The 21209-nt window shown below is 37.6% G+C and overlaps 1 protein-coding gene across 3 annotated transcripts in view; it reads right to left on the reverse strand.

Moving 5' to 3' along the window:
• Positions 1–135: 135 nt before the first annotated feature.
• Positions 136–21209, reverse strand: part of RNF217 (ring finger protein 217) — a 93756-nt gene continuing 72682 nt past the window's right edge. For 2 of the 3 annotated variants that reach the window (XM_080389951.1, XM_080389950.1), the window contains 3 exons: positions 15634–15835; positions 7765–7836; positions 136–5768 (listed from right to left, as the gene is read on the reverse strand). In XM_080389951.1, the coding sequence (XP_080246077.1) occupies positions 5695–5768; positions 7765–7836; positions 15634–15835 (348 nt within the window). In that variant the 3' untranslated portion in view covers positions 136–5694. The other variant, XM_080389952.1, reaches the window with a different exon arrangement.

Here is a 21209-nt window from a genome sequence, read left to right on the forward strand (position 1 = left end):
CTTTTATCCATCCAGAACACCTCAGATTAATTTTTCAAGTTTTGATAAACCAAATAAGCTCCAAAAAAGTTTTTCTTTTGCACAATATGCATTTTTTAATAAACTAATTGCTATTATAATGACTTTTTTTAAAAAAAACCCATATACTTAGAAATAAACAGCTGGAATTACGCTTAGAAATGTTTTTTTTTTTTTTTACTAGGGAGTAAGTAATTAAAGCTTATAAGACATTTTTACCTTTGAAATCAGAGCACGCACTCTAAGATCAATTTTCATTTTCCTACCTTATGGTACTTCACTGTCAGGCTAAGAGTGATTAATTGCCTAATAAGAGCACTCCATTCCTTAGTGGACAGAGAACATATAGATCCTGAGCCCATATGCACAGAAAAATAAGAATCAGCCAGGAAGCTGCAGTCCTATGCAACTGCAACAAGTTGCATTTGTTAGTTTTAGGATAGAAGTTTGAGTGTGGTGTTGTGTTATAGCTTGAGCAGTACTTAAGTGAAAACACTGCTAGTCTTGCAGCTGAATCAAGGCTCAGCTCGTTTTTCATGTAACAGTAGCAGGAGGCTATCAAATATATCAGCAATATAACTTTTTAAATGTTGTGTGCCCTATTCTTCAAGTTTATGTGTTAAGCCTGAAAAATAATGAACAGCTGTAATTCCAAATCTTACACTGTGCTACTTACTATCTGTTACAATGAAGAAAGCAGAATTCTAAGAGATTTTAGTCAACACTGTCTACGGATGTTGTTTCTAACTTTATTAGTGACTCAAAGCATTAAGAAGTCTCTTTATTATATTAAAAAACTAGTATTCCTTCCCCTGATAATTTGCTTTAATAAAAACATAATTTTGAAATTCTTCCCTACTCCCTGCCCTCTCCTGCATGTACTAAACAGCACTAGCTTCACTGTGCAAGTGAGAGGACTGGCTCCATAGTGTTTTGCACTTCTTCAAAGTGAACCGGATTTTCAAGTTGCTACCCAATGGCTATCAACACACTTCCAGATATTTTTATCTAAATATTTGTGACCAAATTCCATACTGGCATAAAAATGCATACAACTTCTCTGATTTGATGGGGCTATGACCGGTATCAGGAATAAAACTGACCCACCGCAACTATAAGGCTGCAACGTTACAAGAAACTAAGAAATTATCTCTCTAGTAAGTTTCCTCAGGAAGGATTCTTTCCATCAGCAAAATCAGAGATGTAATGTAGATTGTAACAGTAATCCATGGCTCTTATCCACAACTTGGACCTACACAATTTTCACATGAAGAATTATGAACGGTGCAAGGGTTGCTTAAGAGACAAACCACCACAACTAATTAAAAAAAATATCTCAATCTGCATGGCAAACTATTTGGCCACTGAATATTAAGCAGCTTCTCAGATCTAACTAGTAGGAAAAACCATTCCACCACTGACGAATTTGTATCCTCTGACAGCATTACTGCCCTATCTTACACACCACCTAACATCACACAAGCAAAGGCAGTCTTTGGAAGAGCAGAAAGCCCTTTGGCTGAAAAGAATACCCGACGGTGATCCAAAATGCCTTCTAGTTAAATTGGCAATAGTCCCTGCAAATTATTATTTTTAATGAAATGAAACTTCATGTTGATCAAACTTTCCGAACCAATAAATAGACGTAAATTAAAAAATCCCTAACATACCAGGAAGAGTTATGAAGTCAGAATTAGTTACATCAAAACCTAACACAAAATCCTCCCTTCCTTACACATCTGCGCTGCCCCAAAGATAACAGATCACTCAGTGCACTGTATTTTAATGAACATTTAAAAGATAAATATACGCAGGTGGGGAGAACTGAAAACTAACAGACTTCGATGTACAGTACTAAAACTGATGGGTCACAGCAACAGCACAAGGCTACTCTGAACTGCACTTCTGCCTCTTGCTTTTATTCCTACTCAGCTCCTTGTTCTCCCTGGCTAACAGACTGACACAAGGAAAAGCACAATTATTTTCCAGTCACAAGCTCCTGGATAAGCTCTGCAAATACAGCTAACTATGCTCTGAGATGCCGCAGCAGTCAGAATCATCCTGCCCCTGACATGGTTGAGCACCCCTGAAACTTGACCCAATTAATGAAACACAACAAAATACTCTTTGTGAATAAAGTAGAGAAAGGGAAAGCCACCCCCTCCGGACTGGCCCATCCATCCATCCCTCCCCAGCAGAAGCAGGATGGGGCACACACAGCAGGGCACCGCGGGGAGGGCGACAGCTGCACGCCTGCCCCGAGGCCTGAGGGCATGGGCAAATCTGTTTCCAGGCAAGCCTGCAAAAGGCAGCTAGCGTAGAATGGATTTAAGCATTTCCTAGCCTGAATATAGGTATCTGTGAGTAACAACCTTGCGCAAGGATAAATACCCTTAAATATTAAATATGGTGAAAGCAAACCTGATGATCAACTATGATCAGCATACAGTAGCGTGAAATCTGCCTTAGCAGGTTAATTCAGCTGCCTCATGAAGTTTTCTACTAATAAAGATGGAGTAGGACAGTCTGACAGTTTCTTTAGAGTACAGTTACAAAACCCAAAACACGTTTACATAGTAAAAACATCTCTGAATCTCCTTAACAAAGTTCATTCCATTTCTTTCACACTGATAAATTAATGCTTGTAAAACAAATTACATGACTTTGATGTAAGATTTCCTGTGATATGAGAGGAGTAGTTTAAAAGCTAACATTTTATTGAATTAAGTTTGGTACTAAACTACTTAAAATTTTTCAGTTGGTTATATTGCATATTGATGAAAAATTGTATTTTTGTACTATTAAAGGGAGAATATTTTTATATGGATGGAAAAAGACTTCCACATCCCTACTCTGCCTGGCTCCTGAAATCTCCTGTTTTACAGAAAAACAAAACCAAACATTACTGTCATTCTTTTTTTTTTTCCCAACAGAGAAAGCAAGATTAGAGTCTCTCATCTTTACAAGTTCAAAGATGCCTCTTTTTGCTAAGTGTAGAAAGTGAAGAACCATTTCCCTTTGATTTAATCTGTTCTGATAAAATCAAAATGGCCTAGATGAAGTGACAATGTAGGAGCTATGTGTTCCTTTCCTCCACCCACAATGACATGCTTTCTGAATATAAATAAGTGCAGATATATTATCTTCCCTTTTATGCTCTTTATCTACCATCTTAATTCCACGTCTTACTGAACTCCCATCAGAAACTGAAAATGGCAAACAGCAGAGTGAAAACAACTACAAAGACTGTAAGAATACCTCACACATTTATAAAGAACCAGGAGAAAAAAGGAAATTAATCCACTGTAGAGTTAATTACAGATAATCTCAAGTACTAAAATATTCTCAAGTGAAATAGTTTGACACCATATTACAGACTGCATTGCAAACCCAAATCTATCTATCCATATATATCTCGCTCTCTGAGGTCTGAAGGTTTTTCTAAATAATACAAAAATATCTTCATTATTTGACATTTAAAGAGAGGAATAAAAATCCCTGAGTAAGCCAAAGACAACTGATATGTATAGCCTCAGAAAACACTCAAAACCAAGACCAATTTTAAGGCAGCTTCCAACCTCAGACAGAACAAAATAGAAAACTGCTGTGTCACAGAAAAAGAAATCTAATTAACAGGTGGATTTGCATTGACAATAGGCTTTGAACTTTACTTCTACATGTCACTGCTTCCCCACTTAATTTGCAAATCGTAGAAAGGTACTATTTCTACCATTAGGACAACTGGGTCAACATGCCCTTGAATTTAAATGGAAATATTAAGTACTTGTTGACTACTATGGTGTGCTTGTACACAGTTTCAACAAGAGAAAAAAAAACCAACAAAAACCCAAACCCAGAAGCTGACACAAAACAAGCATGCTAGACAGCTATGGTAAGCTGACACCTGTGGCAAGCTGACACCTGTGTTGCCAGGTAAAGAAAATTCATCCGTTTCTTCCACAAGAAATCAGTCTTCTTGAAGTCAAAGTGAGTATCTTACAACAGTATTATGTTGGTGGGGCAGAATACTATTTACTTAAAAATTACAACTAAATTCAGATGTAATAATTTTCAAAGAAAGTGGTGCAAAGTACATCCTCTCAAATGCTATGATATCTGGGTGCCTACATTTTGAAGTCTGTAGACTCTTTAGGACATTACCCATCTCCCTGCTTTCCCCTCTCCTCATATATATACAAACATATATATATATATATCTTCAAACACACACACCGAAAAAAAAGTACCTTCACAGTATAAATCCAATCTTCTTAAGATCAGCTTGTATTTTTAAAGTATATATATATTTCTCTTATTCAGTTCCTTTATGGTTTCAGTGTTCTACTTACACATTTGTTTTATTCTTATTTTTCTTTTAAATTATATTTGTACAATAAATTTGGATTATAACTGAAAGTGAAAACACGCTGTAGCCAATTCCTAATGCTGAATTACATTGCTCTTGTGGCAACGTGCTGAGAAAGACGTCCGGTAGCAAACAGTGGTACTCTGAAGTTAGGAAAAAAAGAGCAAGGATAGCTATTCTCTTCAGATCTGTAATGCAGCAGGAAGAGAAACACTAGAAGCAGAGAGTAAGAATGAAATGGTCTCCTAAGAATTCATGACCCCTCCCCTTACCCAAAATTCAGAGATTTTCCTCCCAAGACATCAGTAGATGCTCTCAGCCTTATGTAGCCTACTTAAAAAAACCCTGTGCTATTTAGGTTGGAAAAATTTCATCAAGTCAATCTTCACACAACTAGAGTGTAGCATGTGTATTATAGGCCAAGTCAGAATAGAAGAGCAGGTTTCCAGCTTCCCTGTAAATATACTTCAGGGATATCTTGGAACAGAACAGGCCACTGACACTTTTTGTTATCTAACCCCTTTAAATTTCTTCTGTACTGGGAGAATTTAAAAACGCAGTACTCTTCCAACAAATCTGTCAAACACCCCACCCCAATCAATATTAATACACTCATAAATTAAATAGCAAAGTGAAACCAATCAGTATATTTATAAGTGTCATGGAGCTTCAATACTAAGATTTCCCTCTGAGGCACTACAGTTTGGCAGTGGCAATCTACGCTCTTGCCCACTCGCAGGAGGACTCTGAAGATAACCAGCTGTCGTGCTCTGGCTCATGATGGGGTTTTGGTATGCTGAACAGAATGCTGTGTGATGGAAGTTATTTACAGAAGTAGTTTTTAATACCAAAAGTAGTATGCTCAGTACACAGTAAGACTCCAAACACTTCTAAGCATTTCCCCCTTAAAGGCCGACACTGAAGTTAAATGGAGCACATGTTAGCAGTTAAATGCTTTCTTCACAGGCCAAATCGGTAGTAGAGTTGTGGCTACAATACAGACTTTGATTGTCTAGTTCTGAAACTCAAGACTCAAAAAAAATCCTCCGAAGTAATAATTAAAAAAAAACAAACCCCAAAACATTTAAAAAGCAGCAGTCAGGGGGCCCATCTTGTTCAGAGTGCACCAGAGCAAAGAGGCTTTCTGGTCTGCAGTAGTGTTTTCAGCTGAGGGAAGATGGCAGGCAATCCCCCATTCTTCTTCCAGGGCGGTGGCTTTGATGCTGTTACCAGCACTGTATTGCTCTGTTGCACAAAGTGGGTATAGCCCTTGCAGGACCAGCTCAGTCCACGTGAGTAAAGGTCCATCCTTACCAGGGCATACCTGTCCGTGACCTTTTCCTCTGCTTTTTACAAAGGCAATAGATAGGAAACACAAATAAACCTGCCGAAAGAAAATAAGAATGAAACCATAATTAAATCCAATCGTTTGAGCATGCATTATGCTCCTTCAGTGTATGCAGAGTATTCAGATGCAGCTTTCTATGTTTCAAGAGAATTTAGAGGCATTTGCACAAGCAGAAAAAACAGTAGCCTGCAACAGTTTCTTTAGTAATGAGTTAAGCTATGCTTCCTATTTACAACAAGTTCCTGCTAACTCTACTCCCATCTCTGACAAATTAATCCCTGAACCGTGGTGTTTTGTATAAGAAACAAGCTTAAAACTTCTAAAAGCACTTTGGCAATCCTTAGGTGTAAACCCAACACTGATTTAACTCATTTTCAACCAGTTTCACATGCAACAGAAGCAGCATGTTATATCTTTTTTTTTAAAGTATTTATTTTTACAAACATCCTAATCTATTGCAAAGTAATACCAAATGTTTACCCTTGCCTGGGCAGAGAACTATTTATTCTTAAAAGTCTTTTGAGAGAAAGGAAATTGTAAAAGGAAAAATACATGAATCAGATTTATTCAAGTGACAAACAGTTTGTCATAAGGTACTCTTTCAAAACTAAGCGAGAAGCATCTCCCCCGTCTCTTGCCACTAGCTGAAATGGTGAAAGATTTCCTTTTCAGACACCACTACAGTAACAAAATGTAACAAAAGACTACTAGAGTAGTGGTCACCAGGGTCCCTGCTTTGCTCAATAGCCTTTTAAAAGGTGTAAAATGGTTCTCAGCTAAAATCCTGAGACTACTTTAAAATTTGTGTTGTCAGTAAATTGCTGTAATTACCTCAAAACCAAAACTTTGAAACTGTTGTTTGTTTTTTTTTTTGTCCCCTTATCTGGCCATACCTAGGATGGAACATCAATGGAATAGTGGGTATTACTGCAATTATTGCTACTGTACTATTGCAAAGCCCTCTTCATTTTTAATATAAGCAAAAGAGTGGGTTTTTTCCCAGCATAGATTATACCAGATTGCTGAACAAAATAAACTTTACTGGCATTAAGGAATCTTTACTGCCTATATTTTTGGCATAAAAATGCCACTAAAAAGAATAAATTTTTAAGATGGATAACTAAATATAGGCATCTATCTTCAGTGAATCCAATCAGAATACTGATCTTGTTAATGTAACTGTGCTGTTATATTTCAGCTTTATTATATAAAAATAAAGGTGCCACATTCCAACAAGCCTCAGGGCTGGGCACACACTGCAAGTTTTCAATGCACTAAGTAGTTCGGTGAAGAGTTGTGAAGAGCATGATCCCCAGCTGACATACTACTGCCAACATAAATAGTGGATATGCACTTACATGAGCAAAATCATACATTTCTTTATTATGGCTTATTTCATTTCTGCAGGAGAATTAAACTGAGCCAGGCAAAGAGCAGATTTTCTAGTATAACGACATCCCCGTTAACACAACTTGTGTTAACAGAGCTTTGATACTATATGAAATGAGTTCACAGAACTGTTTTTTGTGATGTAATTCAATCTGGCAGCCTATGCACCGAATAAGATTGAGACTGACTCATCACAATTTGCTGCTTTTTTGTTGCTGTTGCATCTTCAAGCTGGAAGGCTTTTGGGACTATGCCTAGTGCCTCAAAAATCTTACCATGCACATGGGCCAACATCTTAAAATTGTGATCCGTGCTTAAAGGGTGGGCCCAAGTCAGCCAGGCCCCAAGACTATGTTTAAATTACTTGGGCCTTTTTACTAGTTTAACTATGTTAGTTAAAGTTTTTTGGCTCAGAAAACCAAATAATCGGGGGAAAAACTAATTAATAAGCATAAAATGCAAGTAGGAGAAAAAAAAAGATTCTAAAGACAATTTTTTTTAAAAAAGTCACATGCTTCATACTAAAACACTATCTATGAAAACTGCACTTTGTGTCCACTTCTCTGCAATGAAAATACTGAGATGTCACAAAGAAAGTCACTGCAACATCAGTATAAGACTCATCCACATATATAAGTCTTACCTATTACAACAGCTATGGCTCCCAGTGCCAGTCCCAGAACCAGTATTAGGGGTGTAATGAGTAGTTTTCCAGCTGAAATGCAAAATTCATTAAATCAAAGTGAGCACTTTATTTTTCCCTTTCCAACCATCTATAAATATCCCGATACCAGACTCCGAAAAACTGGTACATTTTTTTTTTAAACTTTACCAGGATTCCTATTTGTACATTCATCCTACAAACCCAGCTAGGAGCTATCACCACTCAGCCAGCTCTTGCACTCGTTTCTCTCTGCCCTCTTCACCCACCACAAATCTCCAAGCACAGCTCATTTTATACATTAACAGTTAGCCTGCATTTACTTCTGTTTCCATTCTGAAATCCATCAGGCATCGACAGGAACACGATAGCTATAAAGCTACTATCATTTGGCTTCTCTGGAATCCTACTGCACAGCAACGACCTTGGAAAGATGCCAGGCAAACCAGCATCTTGAAGAGTTTTAGGTCAGCTCAAGGTGATGAGACCATCTCCTCTAAATATGCTTCTGCTTGCTTTAAAAGGCAAAGGTGAAGTCCTCACGTACAGCTGCAATTTAGGTCTAAATCAAACCACAGCCAAGTCTATTTTGGATCAACATTTAAAAGGATATGTTGCCACTCTTACGTGAGCAAAGTAGTGAGGTGGTACCAGCTAGAGCATAAAACTAAGAACAAATGAAGTGTGCTCATATTCTTTACTTGCGATGAGTTCATGATCTGAGGAAATGCATGGAGGGAAGGCAGAGCTCCTTCTGAAACACTGAAGTGGAAATCTGCACTTTCAATCCAAGTTATCTTTCTTGTGTTGCACGCTTTCAACTGAACAGCAGAATCTCCCTGGCTGTGTTGGCTCAGTGGTTGGATCAGAGATGTCACTTGTCTTAACTGTCTGAAAATGCAGCAGGGCAGGCATTTTTACTGGTACACCAGTAGTCTGATCAGGGATTTGAAATAAAGCAATTGCCTAAGCTAAGCATGTGTTTGAAAGATCACCTCTAGAAAGGGAAGAAAAGAGAGTTTGTTACCTCTCTCTTCCCTGCTTTTCCCTCTCTCAAGTCACTTGCATCAGATTTCAGTAAATGCATTACTTCATTCAGTAATGATGCAAACCTCTCCATAACCTGAGCCACTAATTTGGGCAGTGTGAAGGAAAAATGAGATATTTTGGAAATATTTACAGCAGTTAAATGAATTGGTCCTTTTCATGCTGTTTTGATAGCTTTTACATTTCATAGGAGTGTTGTGGGTAGGAAACATTAATTCCTAGAAGAAAAAAACCTAGCAAAATTATTGGTATTACTGTAGTTGTTAGGCATCCTAATGGTAGACCTTCTTACGACTCCACTGTGCTGCATTCTATATGCACAGACGTTGTCAAATAAATTATTCAAGTGTAGACAGGAGAAGGAATGTAGCATTGGAAAACCTCAAGAAAACTCTGAAAATGAGCAATTAAAAACATGTAAAAAAAATTACCAGAGCCTTTAACCATTTCAAAGTAAACCTTATAACAGGTTGTTTTAAAGTATGAACTATCTTTATTAATAGCTAATTAAAATGCTAGAAAATTATGACATTTTGTACCAAAATTATTAAAAACAAACCACTGAACTGGTGACTAAATACACAGAAACAGAGTCTGCAGAAAGGGCTAAGATAGCTTTTGACTGGAATAGTTTTCTTTGCAGCCACAAAGAATGGTTCCTAAGCTAATTCAGTTTAAGAATTTGTTTACTTGCATTTGACAAACTACTCAGAGCTGAAATAAAGCCTGAGTGTCTTTTTCCTTTCACCTTTGAGTATACAGTTATGAGTATTGTGTAGTTCCAAGGTCTTACAGGATAACATGACCTTTCATCGTCGTAGGACGGTATCTTCTTTTGGTTATCAGTGCATTCTTTCTAAAGATTAAACTTTAAAAAACAAAACAAAATACTTTTTCTCCTTATATATCTACCATATTTAAATCCTTTATCTTTTTTTTACCTCTGTAAACTGAAATTAAGGAACAAGTTAATACAAGGTGAACAAGAGCTGCACAAGGTTCCATCAGTAAGAGTACAAACAGCAGCAATCACTGCAAAGCAGCGGATACGTATCTTTTACTCCAATCATTTTTATCAGCATTGTATGAAACAATCATAAAATGCTCCATTTTACACATCTGAATTGAACATTACTTTCTATCAGATTCCAGTTTGACACACACAGTTTGTTACAGTGTGAAGGATTATGAGGCTCTTAATCCTAGAGGGAATTGTGACAACAAGAAATGCTGCTGAGATTAAGGATGTTTATTGCAGGCACTAAACTTCCCAACCCACCATCCTATGTCAGTTAACTCCAAGACTACTAGCAGAGAGAGCAAATGTAAAACATGCCTCAGAGCTGAATAAAATCTTGGATCATTAGTATATGTGGTGAACTCAGCAGTAGGTTGAGGGTCAGTTTGATAATGTTCAAAGCTAGCTTTTAAGGACAAATTAAAAAGAAATGGTTGTAAATAGAACAAGCCTCAAAAGGGAACCTTTTCACACACAGTTCTACTCAAATTAATGGTAAACAATTTCTCTACTGGATTACTCAACATGAAGTGGTAATGCGATAACTGTATTTGTAGGTGTCTCAGAGGGGTTGCATTACCTGTGACACACAGAATGATTTTTTCCTGCAAAATGAGAAAATATTTAGGGAAATACAAGGGAATATTTTTCCCTTGCATAACTGGGTTTGTTGCAGGTTTTAGGGTAATATACACAAACCCACTTAAATCCTTAGAGAATTCTTTGCCATGTAAAAACTTAACATACGAGTTTCCAATTTGATCACTAGCATGAGAGAAATAAAGTTCTGTCTTCTAAGTCTAAATATCATTCTAATGTTTAAACAACAGAGCCACTAGAAGTATCTACTTAAAAATCAAAACAGTTATATCTATGCAGAGTCAAGTTCTAATATAATCCATTTTAAAAGTGTCTTATCAAGTATGTATAGGTGACTTCTTACAAGTCACAACAGACTTAATAAAGTTGCTAATGAAGGCGGGATCCTAGAAATGCAAGCTTCCTCCTGTGGTGCTCAAAGCCATACACACAGAGTGAATCTTGCTCTCTGTCTTGGGACAGAAGTACAGGTCAGTCAGATCCGAAACATGCTGCTTTCAGAATCCTATTTGAAATGCTGTCGACCATGCAAAAAATTTCATTTATTTTAATAGCATCATTACACGTTGTGTTCTGTTACATACCCATGAAGTACATATCAACTGATTTTGAATATAATTCACCCAACTGACTTCAAGTGGTACTTAAGCAGCACCTTAAGTACATTTAAGACAGTTCAACACATTTTTCCTTTGTGTACAATTCATCACTAACTCCAGTTATAACCAAACATTCTGCCTTCAACAACTTAGCCAACTGCCAATTCAACAACAAGCTTCATGGAGACTTAAAACCAAGTACATGGGAACTGAGTTTCTGTGGCTTAAATTCCTTCATTCTGATTTTCTGATTTTTCAGATAGTCGTGAATGTGGCACTCTGGACACAGAGGAACACAAGTACAGCACTCTGGCTATAGTATAGACATTCACCTCTCAACTGTTGTGTTGTAAATACTTGAGGCACAGTTTTGTTGCACGTTTATTATACTCAGGCTTCACAGGGTTAAAACATATCTTTCAGTTTGGTAAACTGCCAACTAGTATAATGGCTTTGGAAGTAAAATTGCATGAAATTACTATGAGAATGAAATCTCTAAGTCTGCTGGGACTGAAGGATAAATGCAATTTCACCTTTACTGTACTGGCCACAGTACAAAGTTTCTCTAAAAAATACGCTGGCTAAAGAAGGAAAAGAATTGTCAAATTCACAGACCACTTCTATTCCAGGTTATCTTCTCCTCCCTGTGATTTCTTACTTTTACAAAACCACTGGTTTATGAAGAAGTGTGTTTAAATTTATGCTCCCATAAATGCTTTTCCCTTATATTTATTACAGAACAGCGTGTGATTATAGGCACAAACACTTGCTTCTCAACAGAAACCAGGACAGCATGCCAGCTTGCCATGAAGCGTTTGCTCCTTTCTACACACCACACCCACCCAGATTTGGTAGAAACAAGCCAAGAAAACTTTCACTGCACAAGACTATAAAATCACATTTACTTAAATGTATTTCTTCTCCATAGCAAGAAAGTAAAGTAACAGAAGAAAACGTACCTAGCATCACCTCACTAGGCTCCCACTGACAGCCAAGATAATGTTCTCTTAATTTCCATGATTGAGCTAACTGGACAGGCAATTCACTACAGGAAACCCAACGTTTATTTCTTGCTACATTTTACTAAAATTTAGAGGCTATGCTTACTATGCTTTTAATAGTCTATGTCTCTGCTGCCATCTCCTCTTTCTAATGTCTTCTGCTGACTCTCAGAACGAACTTTATTTTCTAGGCTTGTACAGTAACACCTACTGATGATAATGGTCCCCTTCTGCCTGATAAAGCTGTAATATATTTACATTTACAGTCCTACATACTAGGTATGATCCCTAACTAGAATTAAACATTTCTGGGTTTTCAGTTTGGTCTTAAATGATTAAGACCAGGAAACTTTAGTTCCAAACAAAACAGGAACAGAAACCAACCAACTAAAATCAAATATCATGACAAAGAAGGGTGTGATGGAGGGTCAAAAAACAAAGATATGAGAAGGTAAGCAAGCTATTATTACTTACTCGATTTCATGATAACAGAAGTAACCAATGAAACTATCAGGAATCAATAAAAAAAAGCAACAGAGGAATGGAAGTACTTTCTCCACACAACACGTAGTGAAATCCTACAGTCCCTACCAGAGATGTTGTGGAAGCTAAAACTGTGTGAATTGGTGAAGTACAGATACATCTATTGATAGTTATTAAGCAAAGGTTCAGATACAAACCTTAAGTAAGGAAGTGTCTAAAAGAATGTTTACTAGCAATAGGGAGTGAGATTGTATTTCTAATTGACCACTGTTGGAGATGAACTCACTAGAGGCAGACCTTTACACTCACCAAATTAACAGGCACAGATAATTCTGCTGAAGTTTTACAAAGATAGCTGATCTTGTCAAATTTCCACTATTGCAGATGGCAGAATCCACAAACTGGACTGACACTGTATCACAGGGATTATATCATCTTGAAAGAAAAGTGTCAGGCGATATAATCCTATAACAACACAATGTCTTCTTAAAAAGCACTTGTTCACACACACGTGCTCTTGTGGGGCAAAAAGTACAAAAATCTAGACTGGGTCACATATGCCAGTCATAGTCAAAATCTAATCCAACAGAGGAAAAGCAGTGAGCTGAATTCCTGAATTCTAATCTGATGTAAATTGTTGAGACTTTTATTTTTTGGTTTTCATGCTGTTAGAGCTCTGGAGTGTTTTGGTAGTTATTCATAAAGTGTATTAGGATCAATATTAAAATTTAGAGCTCTAAAGATGACAGGTATTTAAGGTCATGAGTAACAATGCAGAATTCTTTGAATCGTTGTCAACCTGAGTGTTAACAAGCTATTGTAAAAACAAGGGCATCTGTTATATGTGCTGGCAGGCTCAGCTACCTCTGTCTCTATTCAAGTGATGACCATTCCTGTGAGAAATAGCACCATATGACAGAGGTAGTCCTGGAAAGAAATTTTTAACAGAAAACCTTATGAGAAATATAAGCTTTTGAGCATTGCTAGTCTTTCTTAGTTTACTAATCAATGCAAATCACAAGGAAATGAAAGCAAAATGTCTTATACCTTCTCTATCTGTGTTTTTATAAATACGAGCATCCACATCTTCACCACTAAACTTTAACTCATATGCACTTCCACATTTCTTTACTGCCTCCAAGTCACTGTTTGCAAATAAACTGAATTTCTTTCCTACTAGTAAAAGCTGTTTCTTTTTAAAAGGTAAAGGCTGTGTATTACTGTTTCCTAAAACAACAAAGAGGGAAAATATAAAATAATTTTCATAGTAATTATGTACATGCACCTGTATTTTAGCAGGGTTTTATGTGGCATTAAAACATGCCAACTGCATATTTAGTTACCTTACATGTAAACTATTGCCAAAAAAAGGACAATAATAATAACGTCATTTTTGCAGATCTGCAATCAAGTTCTGTGAGATCTCAGATCTTGCAGATCTATGAAAAGACTGATATGAGTTTTGTGATAAAACCCTCTTACTTTATATTTGTATCTCCATCATACACAGAAGGTTTACTCTTGGAATAAGGTTCACCTGTGATTCTGCATGTGAGCAGCACAGGCTCAGTAATGTCTCTCAGCACAGACTCTAGTATCTGTGATCCCAAATTCCATCATAGGTAACAAGATCCATTTTAAAACAGCTTATATTGTTTCCCATCATGGCTTTTACAAAAAGCTCTTCTGAAATCCAAGTGCTTTGAAACTGTTCTTGAATTTCAAACCTAAGTTTATTCATGAACTGTTTATACCCATGTGCTGTAGTACCAGCACTGTCTAATCTACACTAGATCTCCCCGTGCGATGGAATTTATTTCTACAAAATACATCAGAGTAGGCAAATCCAGTCATTTTGACTTTTCATTCAGTTTCCTATTTATTTCTGTATCTTTAATTCACCTCTCAAATTTTCTTCTTCTAAAGCCTTGCAAGTTCCTGAAATTAAACTAATGAGCCCCAATGACTTACTGTCACTTGTTAAACAAGCATTCCAGGTTTGTGAGTCTCTCAACTTTGCAGAGCAGCAAGATCAGCATTCCTATTACCAGGCCTATGAGTTTGTGTGCCAACTCCTGTGTATTACTCTAAAATGGAAATCACCTAGTTTTCTTACTGGAACACACCTGACTCGGGAGTATTGTTTTCACCAAAGGTCTGCTGACTTCTATTTTCACACGTTCAATCTCTTTACCTCCACCTCTACATTCAACATCACCATTTAATAAACTCAGAGTTATATCTTCGTCCTAAGTGAATTCCAAGTCACCTCCAATTCTATGCCTTAATACAAAGCACAAGAAGTCCTATTTTCCTTAATAGGTCCCCAGGTTTTGACAGTTAAAACAACTGTTTCCTATAATGTTACAGATAGCTTTAAATGGTGTAAACTCACTACAATGATTGAACTTAATGTATATGTAAGATACCACATAAGGTAATAATCTAACGTGTTATTGATTTTTCCTGTGCTTCTATAGGTTGAGACAGATACACATCTGGTTCAAAAGCAAATTAAGAGTGGTGGGTTTTTTTAAATAAAAAAAAATTCCAGCTTTTGGCATCATATTTCTGTGAGAGGAATTAATACACATTGTTGTATTTTGGTTTAAGCTGGATTTTATCTGAACCAAAGCTAAGAGTTAAAACAATTGTCTTCCTATTTAAAAAGGCAAACCTGCACAATCTGGTTTTTCAAACCCAGGTCGGGTTCAAATCCAAACAATGTATTATCCAAATGGATCTTTGCCACAGAGGTTCATTTAAAAAAAGGTTCCTGCTCTGATCTATTTCTCCCTATATGCTTTTGGAGTAAAATCACTGCCAGCAACATGCATATTGACAGTATTTTTCCAGTTTGTTTACATATTATTTTAAAAGGTTAGAAAACAATCTATCAGAAGAGTATGCAATACTTATTCATACACAGTCCACTGAAAAAGGGAGTGAAAATGCTATATATTTAGATATATTTAATACACCACCTTTACATAACTGAACAGGCTGCCCATCCGATACTTTATTAGTTTTAATTTAACTGTTATTGAACACCACCCCATCACCTCATTGTGCAGCTCTCCACAAGGAACATGTATGCACTCACCACAGACAGAGCCTCGCACTAATCTCCTTAAATGTGGTCTCTCGGGGAGGTAGCGGTATTTGCATCCAAAGATACTGAGGTTTGAGGTGTGATCTCCGAAGAACCGGAGCTGGCGGTATCTTTCCCCACAACGGTAACAGAAATTAGTGTTACACTGTGAACAGGTCATGTGGTCACACCCTTCTGTTCTCTGGATGTGGATCTGTATGAGTGGGAAAAAAAAAAGAAAATACTATTTTTTTCCCCTTCCCTAAGCACAGGAGAGAGTAGACACTACCTGGTGCAGTCCATGCACTGGATGAGAAGCCACCATAAGCAACTCCCTGTTTAACTCAGTACTTGCATCAGTTAATACTGCAGCTGTCCTAAGACAATAATGGTTTTCTAAGGGATGTTTCAGAGCATCAATGATGAGTTGTTTCCAGATTTCCATACATACTTTTCTTCTTCATTTAAACACTCTTTGTATCAGATGAGAATCTGAGTGATCCCTGCCCTCACTGAAGATTTGTTTTTATTACTGAAGTAGACACATTAGCACCAAACTTTATTAAAAATAAAAGCCGCACAGTAAATATAGTTATGAACTCTGTTTGACCCCTTCACAGATGGCTTTCCCTCTTATGCCACCTGTGGCCCCACTCCCTATCCCATCACCATCACAAATTGATTTGGCATTTTGTAATAAACACCAGAAAGACTCTGCTGTTGGAGTGAGTGATTTTTAAAGTATGGGTTGTTGTTTTTTTTTAAAAAAGAAAGATTCCACAAACCATACAAAAGAATTACACCAAGCTTTCATGCCCGCAATACAGCATGAAGCTGGGCTGCCTAGGTTGTACATCCCTCTTTCTGCCGATTGCCTGCATAAATAGCTCCATTCAAGTACCTCCATGCACTTACTCTTCTGCAAAATTGGTACATTTACCTACTTTGCACAGATTTTGTAAGGCTTCACTTTCAGTTAATAGTTCTTAAAGTCTTAGGGAGAGGGTAGCCCTGGGGTTGAGTATTTCACTAGATCAACTACATTTACACAGCTACTTCTAAATATTGCCAACTAATAATACAGCTAACGGGATGGTAAACACATTTCTCCTAGCTCAAAGAACTGCTGAAGACCACTCCCCGTCCTGACACCATGCTTCACAGTGAAATGGTAGATAAAATTACCTAATAACTGAGGTTGGAAGTGACCTACGAAGGTCATCTATTTTAACCCCTAGCTCCAAGCTGGGCTAACTTCAAAGTCAGATCAGATTGCTCCAGGTCTCATCCCACCAGATTTTAAAAATTTCCAAGTACGGGTATATCACAGTCTCTTTGAGCAACATGTCCCATGCTTCACCACCCTCCCCGGGAATATTTTTTTTTCCCTTACATCCAATTAGAATTGTTTCTGTTGAAACTTACAACAGATTAATGAATGCCTCCTGAAATTCTTACCCATATCTACATGTATTTATTTTTCAGGTAGGTACAGGTAAAGACAAGGCATCACCACTCAATGGCCCTGCAAGCACCAGAGATGCTGAAAGCTCAGGTACAGCTGAAGCCTCTCACCTTAAGAGAGGCTTGTGACTCCTGGGGTATCTGACATTCCTGACAGGGTCGAAGTGTGCTTGTTCTCTGGTGCTGATCAGAGTTCATCTGGGATCTGAGAAATCTTGCTCACCCAAACAGTTACTGAAACTGCCATACGACAAAGTTATGTTTTCCACCAGCAATACTTCTGGTAAAAGATTCTAGGGCTGATAAAGTTAAAAACAGTTTCAGGTACACAGGGTGCCGACATCCCTGTGCCTACAATAGTGATCTCAGAACTCATATTTCTATGCTTTCAAACGCTTCTTCTACGCATTAAGAGGGGGAAGACATTCACAAAAGAGAGGATCAGCTATAGGGCTATGAAACATTACTTTTAGTAGACAGGTATTCCAGTGGACTTGCATTCAGCCCATAGAAGGGATGCAAACAGACTGATCAAGCAGTTACCCCCCTCTACCTCGAGGAAGCCTGCTGTATCAAAGGTGCCCTGTTTTCCAAAAGCACCTGAAAAAAACACCATTGCTGATGAGCTTTATAAGCCACTTGATCTCAAAACTTTTACATTTAAGCACTGACTGCAATCACAGTCAGAAGAAAAGTCTATCCAATACTGTACCAACTTAAGTATGACTTCTGAAATTATACACTATTTTCTTCTAAAAGGCGTATTGTCAGTTTGACTTTTCCTTTTACTTTTCAGGTTCTATATGAAAAAAATGTTGACCCTACTCATGGAGCCATAGTTTATTCAACTCTTATGAGATCAACTTAATTGAAATTAAGGAACTTTAACAGTGAAGTGACTTAATAAAATTAACTTTAAAATTTAATTCCAAATAGTTTTTCAGGGGACTGAAATTCAGACAGCAACTATACAGAATATTGTACTTTTAGAGGTACCTTTCCTTATCTGCTGCTTCAATGACCTGTCTCCATCTTAAAAAACTAAATGAGTGTCATAAGATCTAATTCCCTAACTGGTTGTTTTCTTTTCTTTTTGAATCAAGACTGTTGAATTCTCCTTTCTCTTCTCCAACTTTGCAACCTAATCTATTAAGTTACCATCCATCCTAACTGCCAATATCGGAGCCTATAAAAACCCTAGATGCAAACCAAAACTACTTAGTATTTCAAAAATAAGTTTATTTTCTTTGGTAGCCAGAACTTCAAGGAGTTGCTGGTAATAGCTTTATGCATTCTACCATCAATACCTTTTAGAAATATCCACCTCTTGTGACTTGAGACTGCCTGTCACCCTTCCACCCAGACTTTCCTAAAAGCACCCCAGCTCCTGTTAGCCAGGCACCACTCATAAATAATTTCTGAATCTACTTGTTTCTGCACTAAATCCTCCAGGCACACTGTCCTCTTAAAGCATAAAGAAATTGATGTGAGTTTTATTTCCTTATGGACATATATCACATTATCTTTGCTTCTTGAAGAAGTAAAGCATTAAAAAGCTTCCATTGAATACTTAGCTGCACATATATAACTGTCTTCAAAAGTTGCAGATTTGGAACAACTGGCTGTACACGTCTACATTTTTTGTTATAAAAAACTTTCCTTCTTTTAGTGAGGAGAGACTCCATTTAAAAAAAAATAAAGAAAACAACCACTGCAGAAGCTGGGCTTGGACTCCCTAGCATACAAACAGACTGACAATGCCAGATGGAACTTTGTATGATTCGGTCAGGCTGCTTTCAAGCCTAAAACATGACATCTCACGAGATCAACTTCAGCTCTGGTTCACATGGACATACCTCTCTCCCCTCAGGATAATCCACTGACATAGATGGATTACAAATCTATAGGTTGGGAAAGCGGTCACTGATGGGTCAGATATCACACAAGTGTTCCTGCCCCACTGGCAATACCGCGGCACGCAGCAGGCAGCCAGGGGAACGCACGGGGCCGGGAATGCAGCTATAGTTAGCTGTGTCTGCGCAGGCTTGGCTGCCTTGTAACTGCAGGCTCCCCAACAGCACATGAGGGTGGAGAAGGCAAGGCGAGAGCACCATGATGGCAAGCCCAGTTCCTGCCTCCAAGCATTCAGTAAGTGATACTGGCTCCGTCCTGCACCTAGAGCGTGATCGAACCCCAAGATGTACCCTCACCTCGTGGGAAAAGGTTTAGTTGTTCAGAAACCCAAGAATGGCTCCCAGAACAAGTGGGGTGAAAATTACACATCAGTGGCAAAAGCACACAGAGCTCTGAGCTTAAGTAAACAACTGAAGTAGCGCAGTGGCTCTTTCAGACCCTCACTTTATCCCCTCTGCATGTTAATGCCCTCTCACAGAAATTTTCCAGGGAAATCGCTTCCAAGAGATCTGCGGATGAGAGTGGCCATTTCTTCTCCACTTGTTCTGAAGAAAACCTGGTGTATAGCTTCATCCCTTCACATACAAGCAAGGACTCTCCTCCCTCCAAAGGATAAGAAAATTTGCAGAGCACCTTCGAAAACTATGCCCCGAGTAATTTCATAATGTTCATATTAATCAGAACAGTGAATCCACAGACAAGATGTACATACTCCTTGATTTGCATTGACATCCTTGTTTACTTAAAACTCTACTGCTGTTTGAAGCATTCTAAGCCAGAGCCAGTTTGGTGATTCCTCAGACAGTGTTGTTTTTGAAATCTGCGGTAAGATATCACCAACATGAAGTACTTCCTTGGTTTGCTGTCTGTAAAAATACTTGTGGAAAAAAGGTACTTTGCTGCGAACATGTTATCAAAAGAAACTGTAAAAAATAAAGCCCTAAAACAGTAGTGGGGAAAGACAAATCAGGCTTTAGATTTTATGAAAAGTCATCAAATAATATGTAGCTAATTTGCACCCATTAGCCAGTTCCTTGAACAAGACCAGCATTTTTTGGACAAGGCATGTTGAGAAAAATTATTTAGACTGAGTTTCTCAAAATGGCATAAAATAGATTTGGAAAAGGCTCTATTAAAAAATACGTCAAAATTAATTTAAGATATAGTTTTAGAAAAGCAGCATTTTGTAGTATTTCCATACTGACATACAGTCACAACATGACTCTACAATTAAGTATTTTGATAACGTAACATTTTTATTTGCTTATATAAGTGTATCTTAGAGATACCAGGTAAATATAAGCTATTACTATTAGAAACACTAAAGCTGTGTTCACCTACAGGAAAAAATCAAGTTTAAGCTTACTAAACAGTGCCCGCTAGTAGTCACATTACAAAGGATTATGTTCTTTCAAAGCACTTACAAAAACCACTGAAAAACTTGCGAATACTTGCCTAAGGATCTCCCTATACACACACAGTAAGAGCGCACCCGTTTTATCATCTGCATGTCCAGACAAGATAATTGTGCATTCCACTTTTCCATGGCACAACCTCTTAAAAGAGAGAGTCTGTGCATATATGTGTTTGTGTGTTTAAATAATTATCTGAAGATGATCTCTCTAAAATATCGTCACAGTTTACACTGTAATCAGTATCACACTTTGGAAGTTACCAGTAATTTTACAAGGTATCTCAGTAAAGGAATTCTACCACTGCTGAAGTTTCTACCTTTAATTTCCATTAGCTTCAGTTTCAGCACAAAGATTGAATACTAATATCTTGACACTTACAATTTAATCTTGACTTTTCCTCAATCTGTTTGTCAGTTTTGGCTGCTGCAAATTTTTGAAGAACCTCTTTCATGTTTTGGTTAATAGAACACATGCACATCTCAAAATAAAATACGCCGACACCTGAAACATTGCCTATGTGGATCTATAACAAGGATAAATCAAACGGTATGTTACCGACTCTGCTTCCCCTGTCGTGCTTTATTTTATTTGGAAATAGAATAGTCACCCAGTTCAATGTTATATCATAAAGAGCTTTTGGAGGGGGTGGCTGGAGAGAGAAGAAAACAAAGCATTAGCTCCAGTCCTCGACTCCGAACTGTTAACTGTTGGTACGTTTATCCCCACGTGCCCAGATATCTATTAATGGTTTGATGAAGAATGCTGCATAACACGTGTTTTTCATAACTACTCAGT

Source organism: Falco punctatus (assembly GCF_963210335.1).
Source record: "Falco punctatus genome assembly, chromosome: 5".
NCBI lineage: Eukaryota > Metazoa > Chordata > Aves > Falconiformes > Falconidae > Falco > Falco punctatus.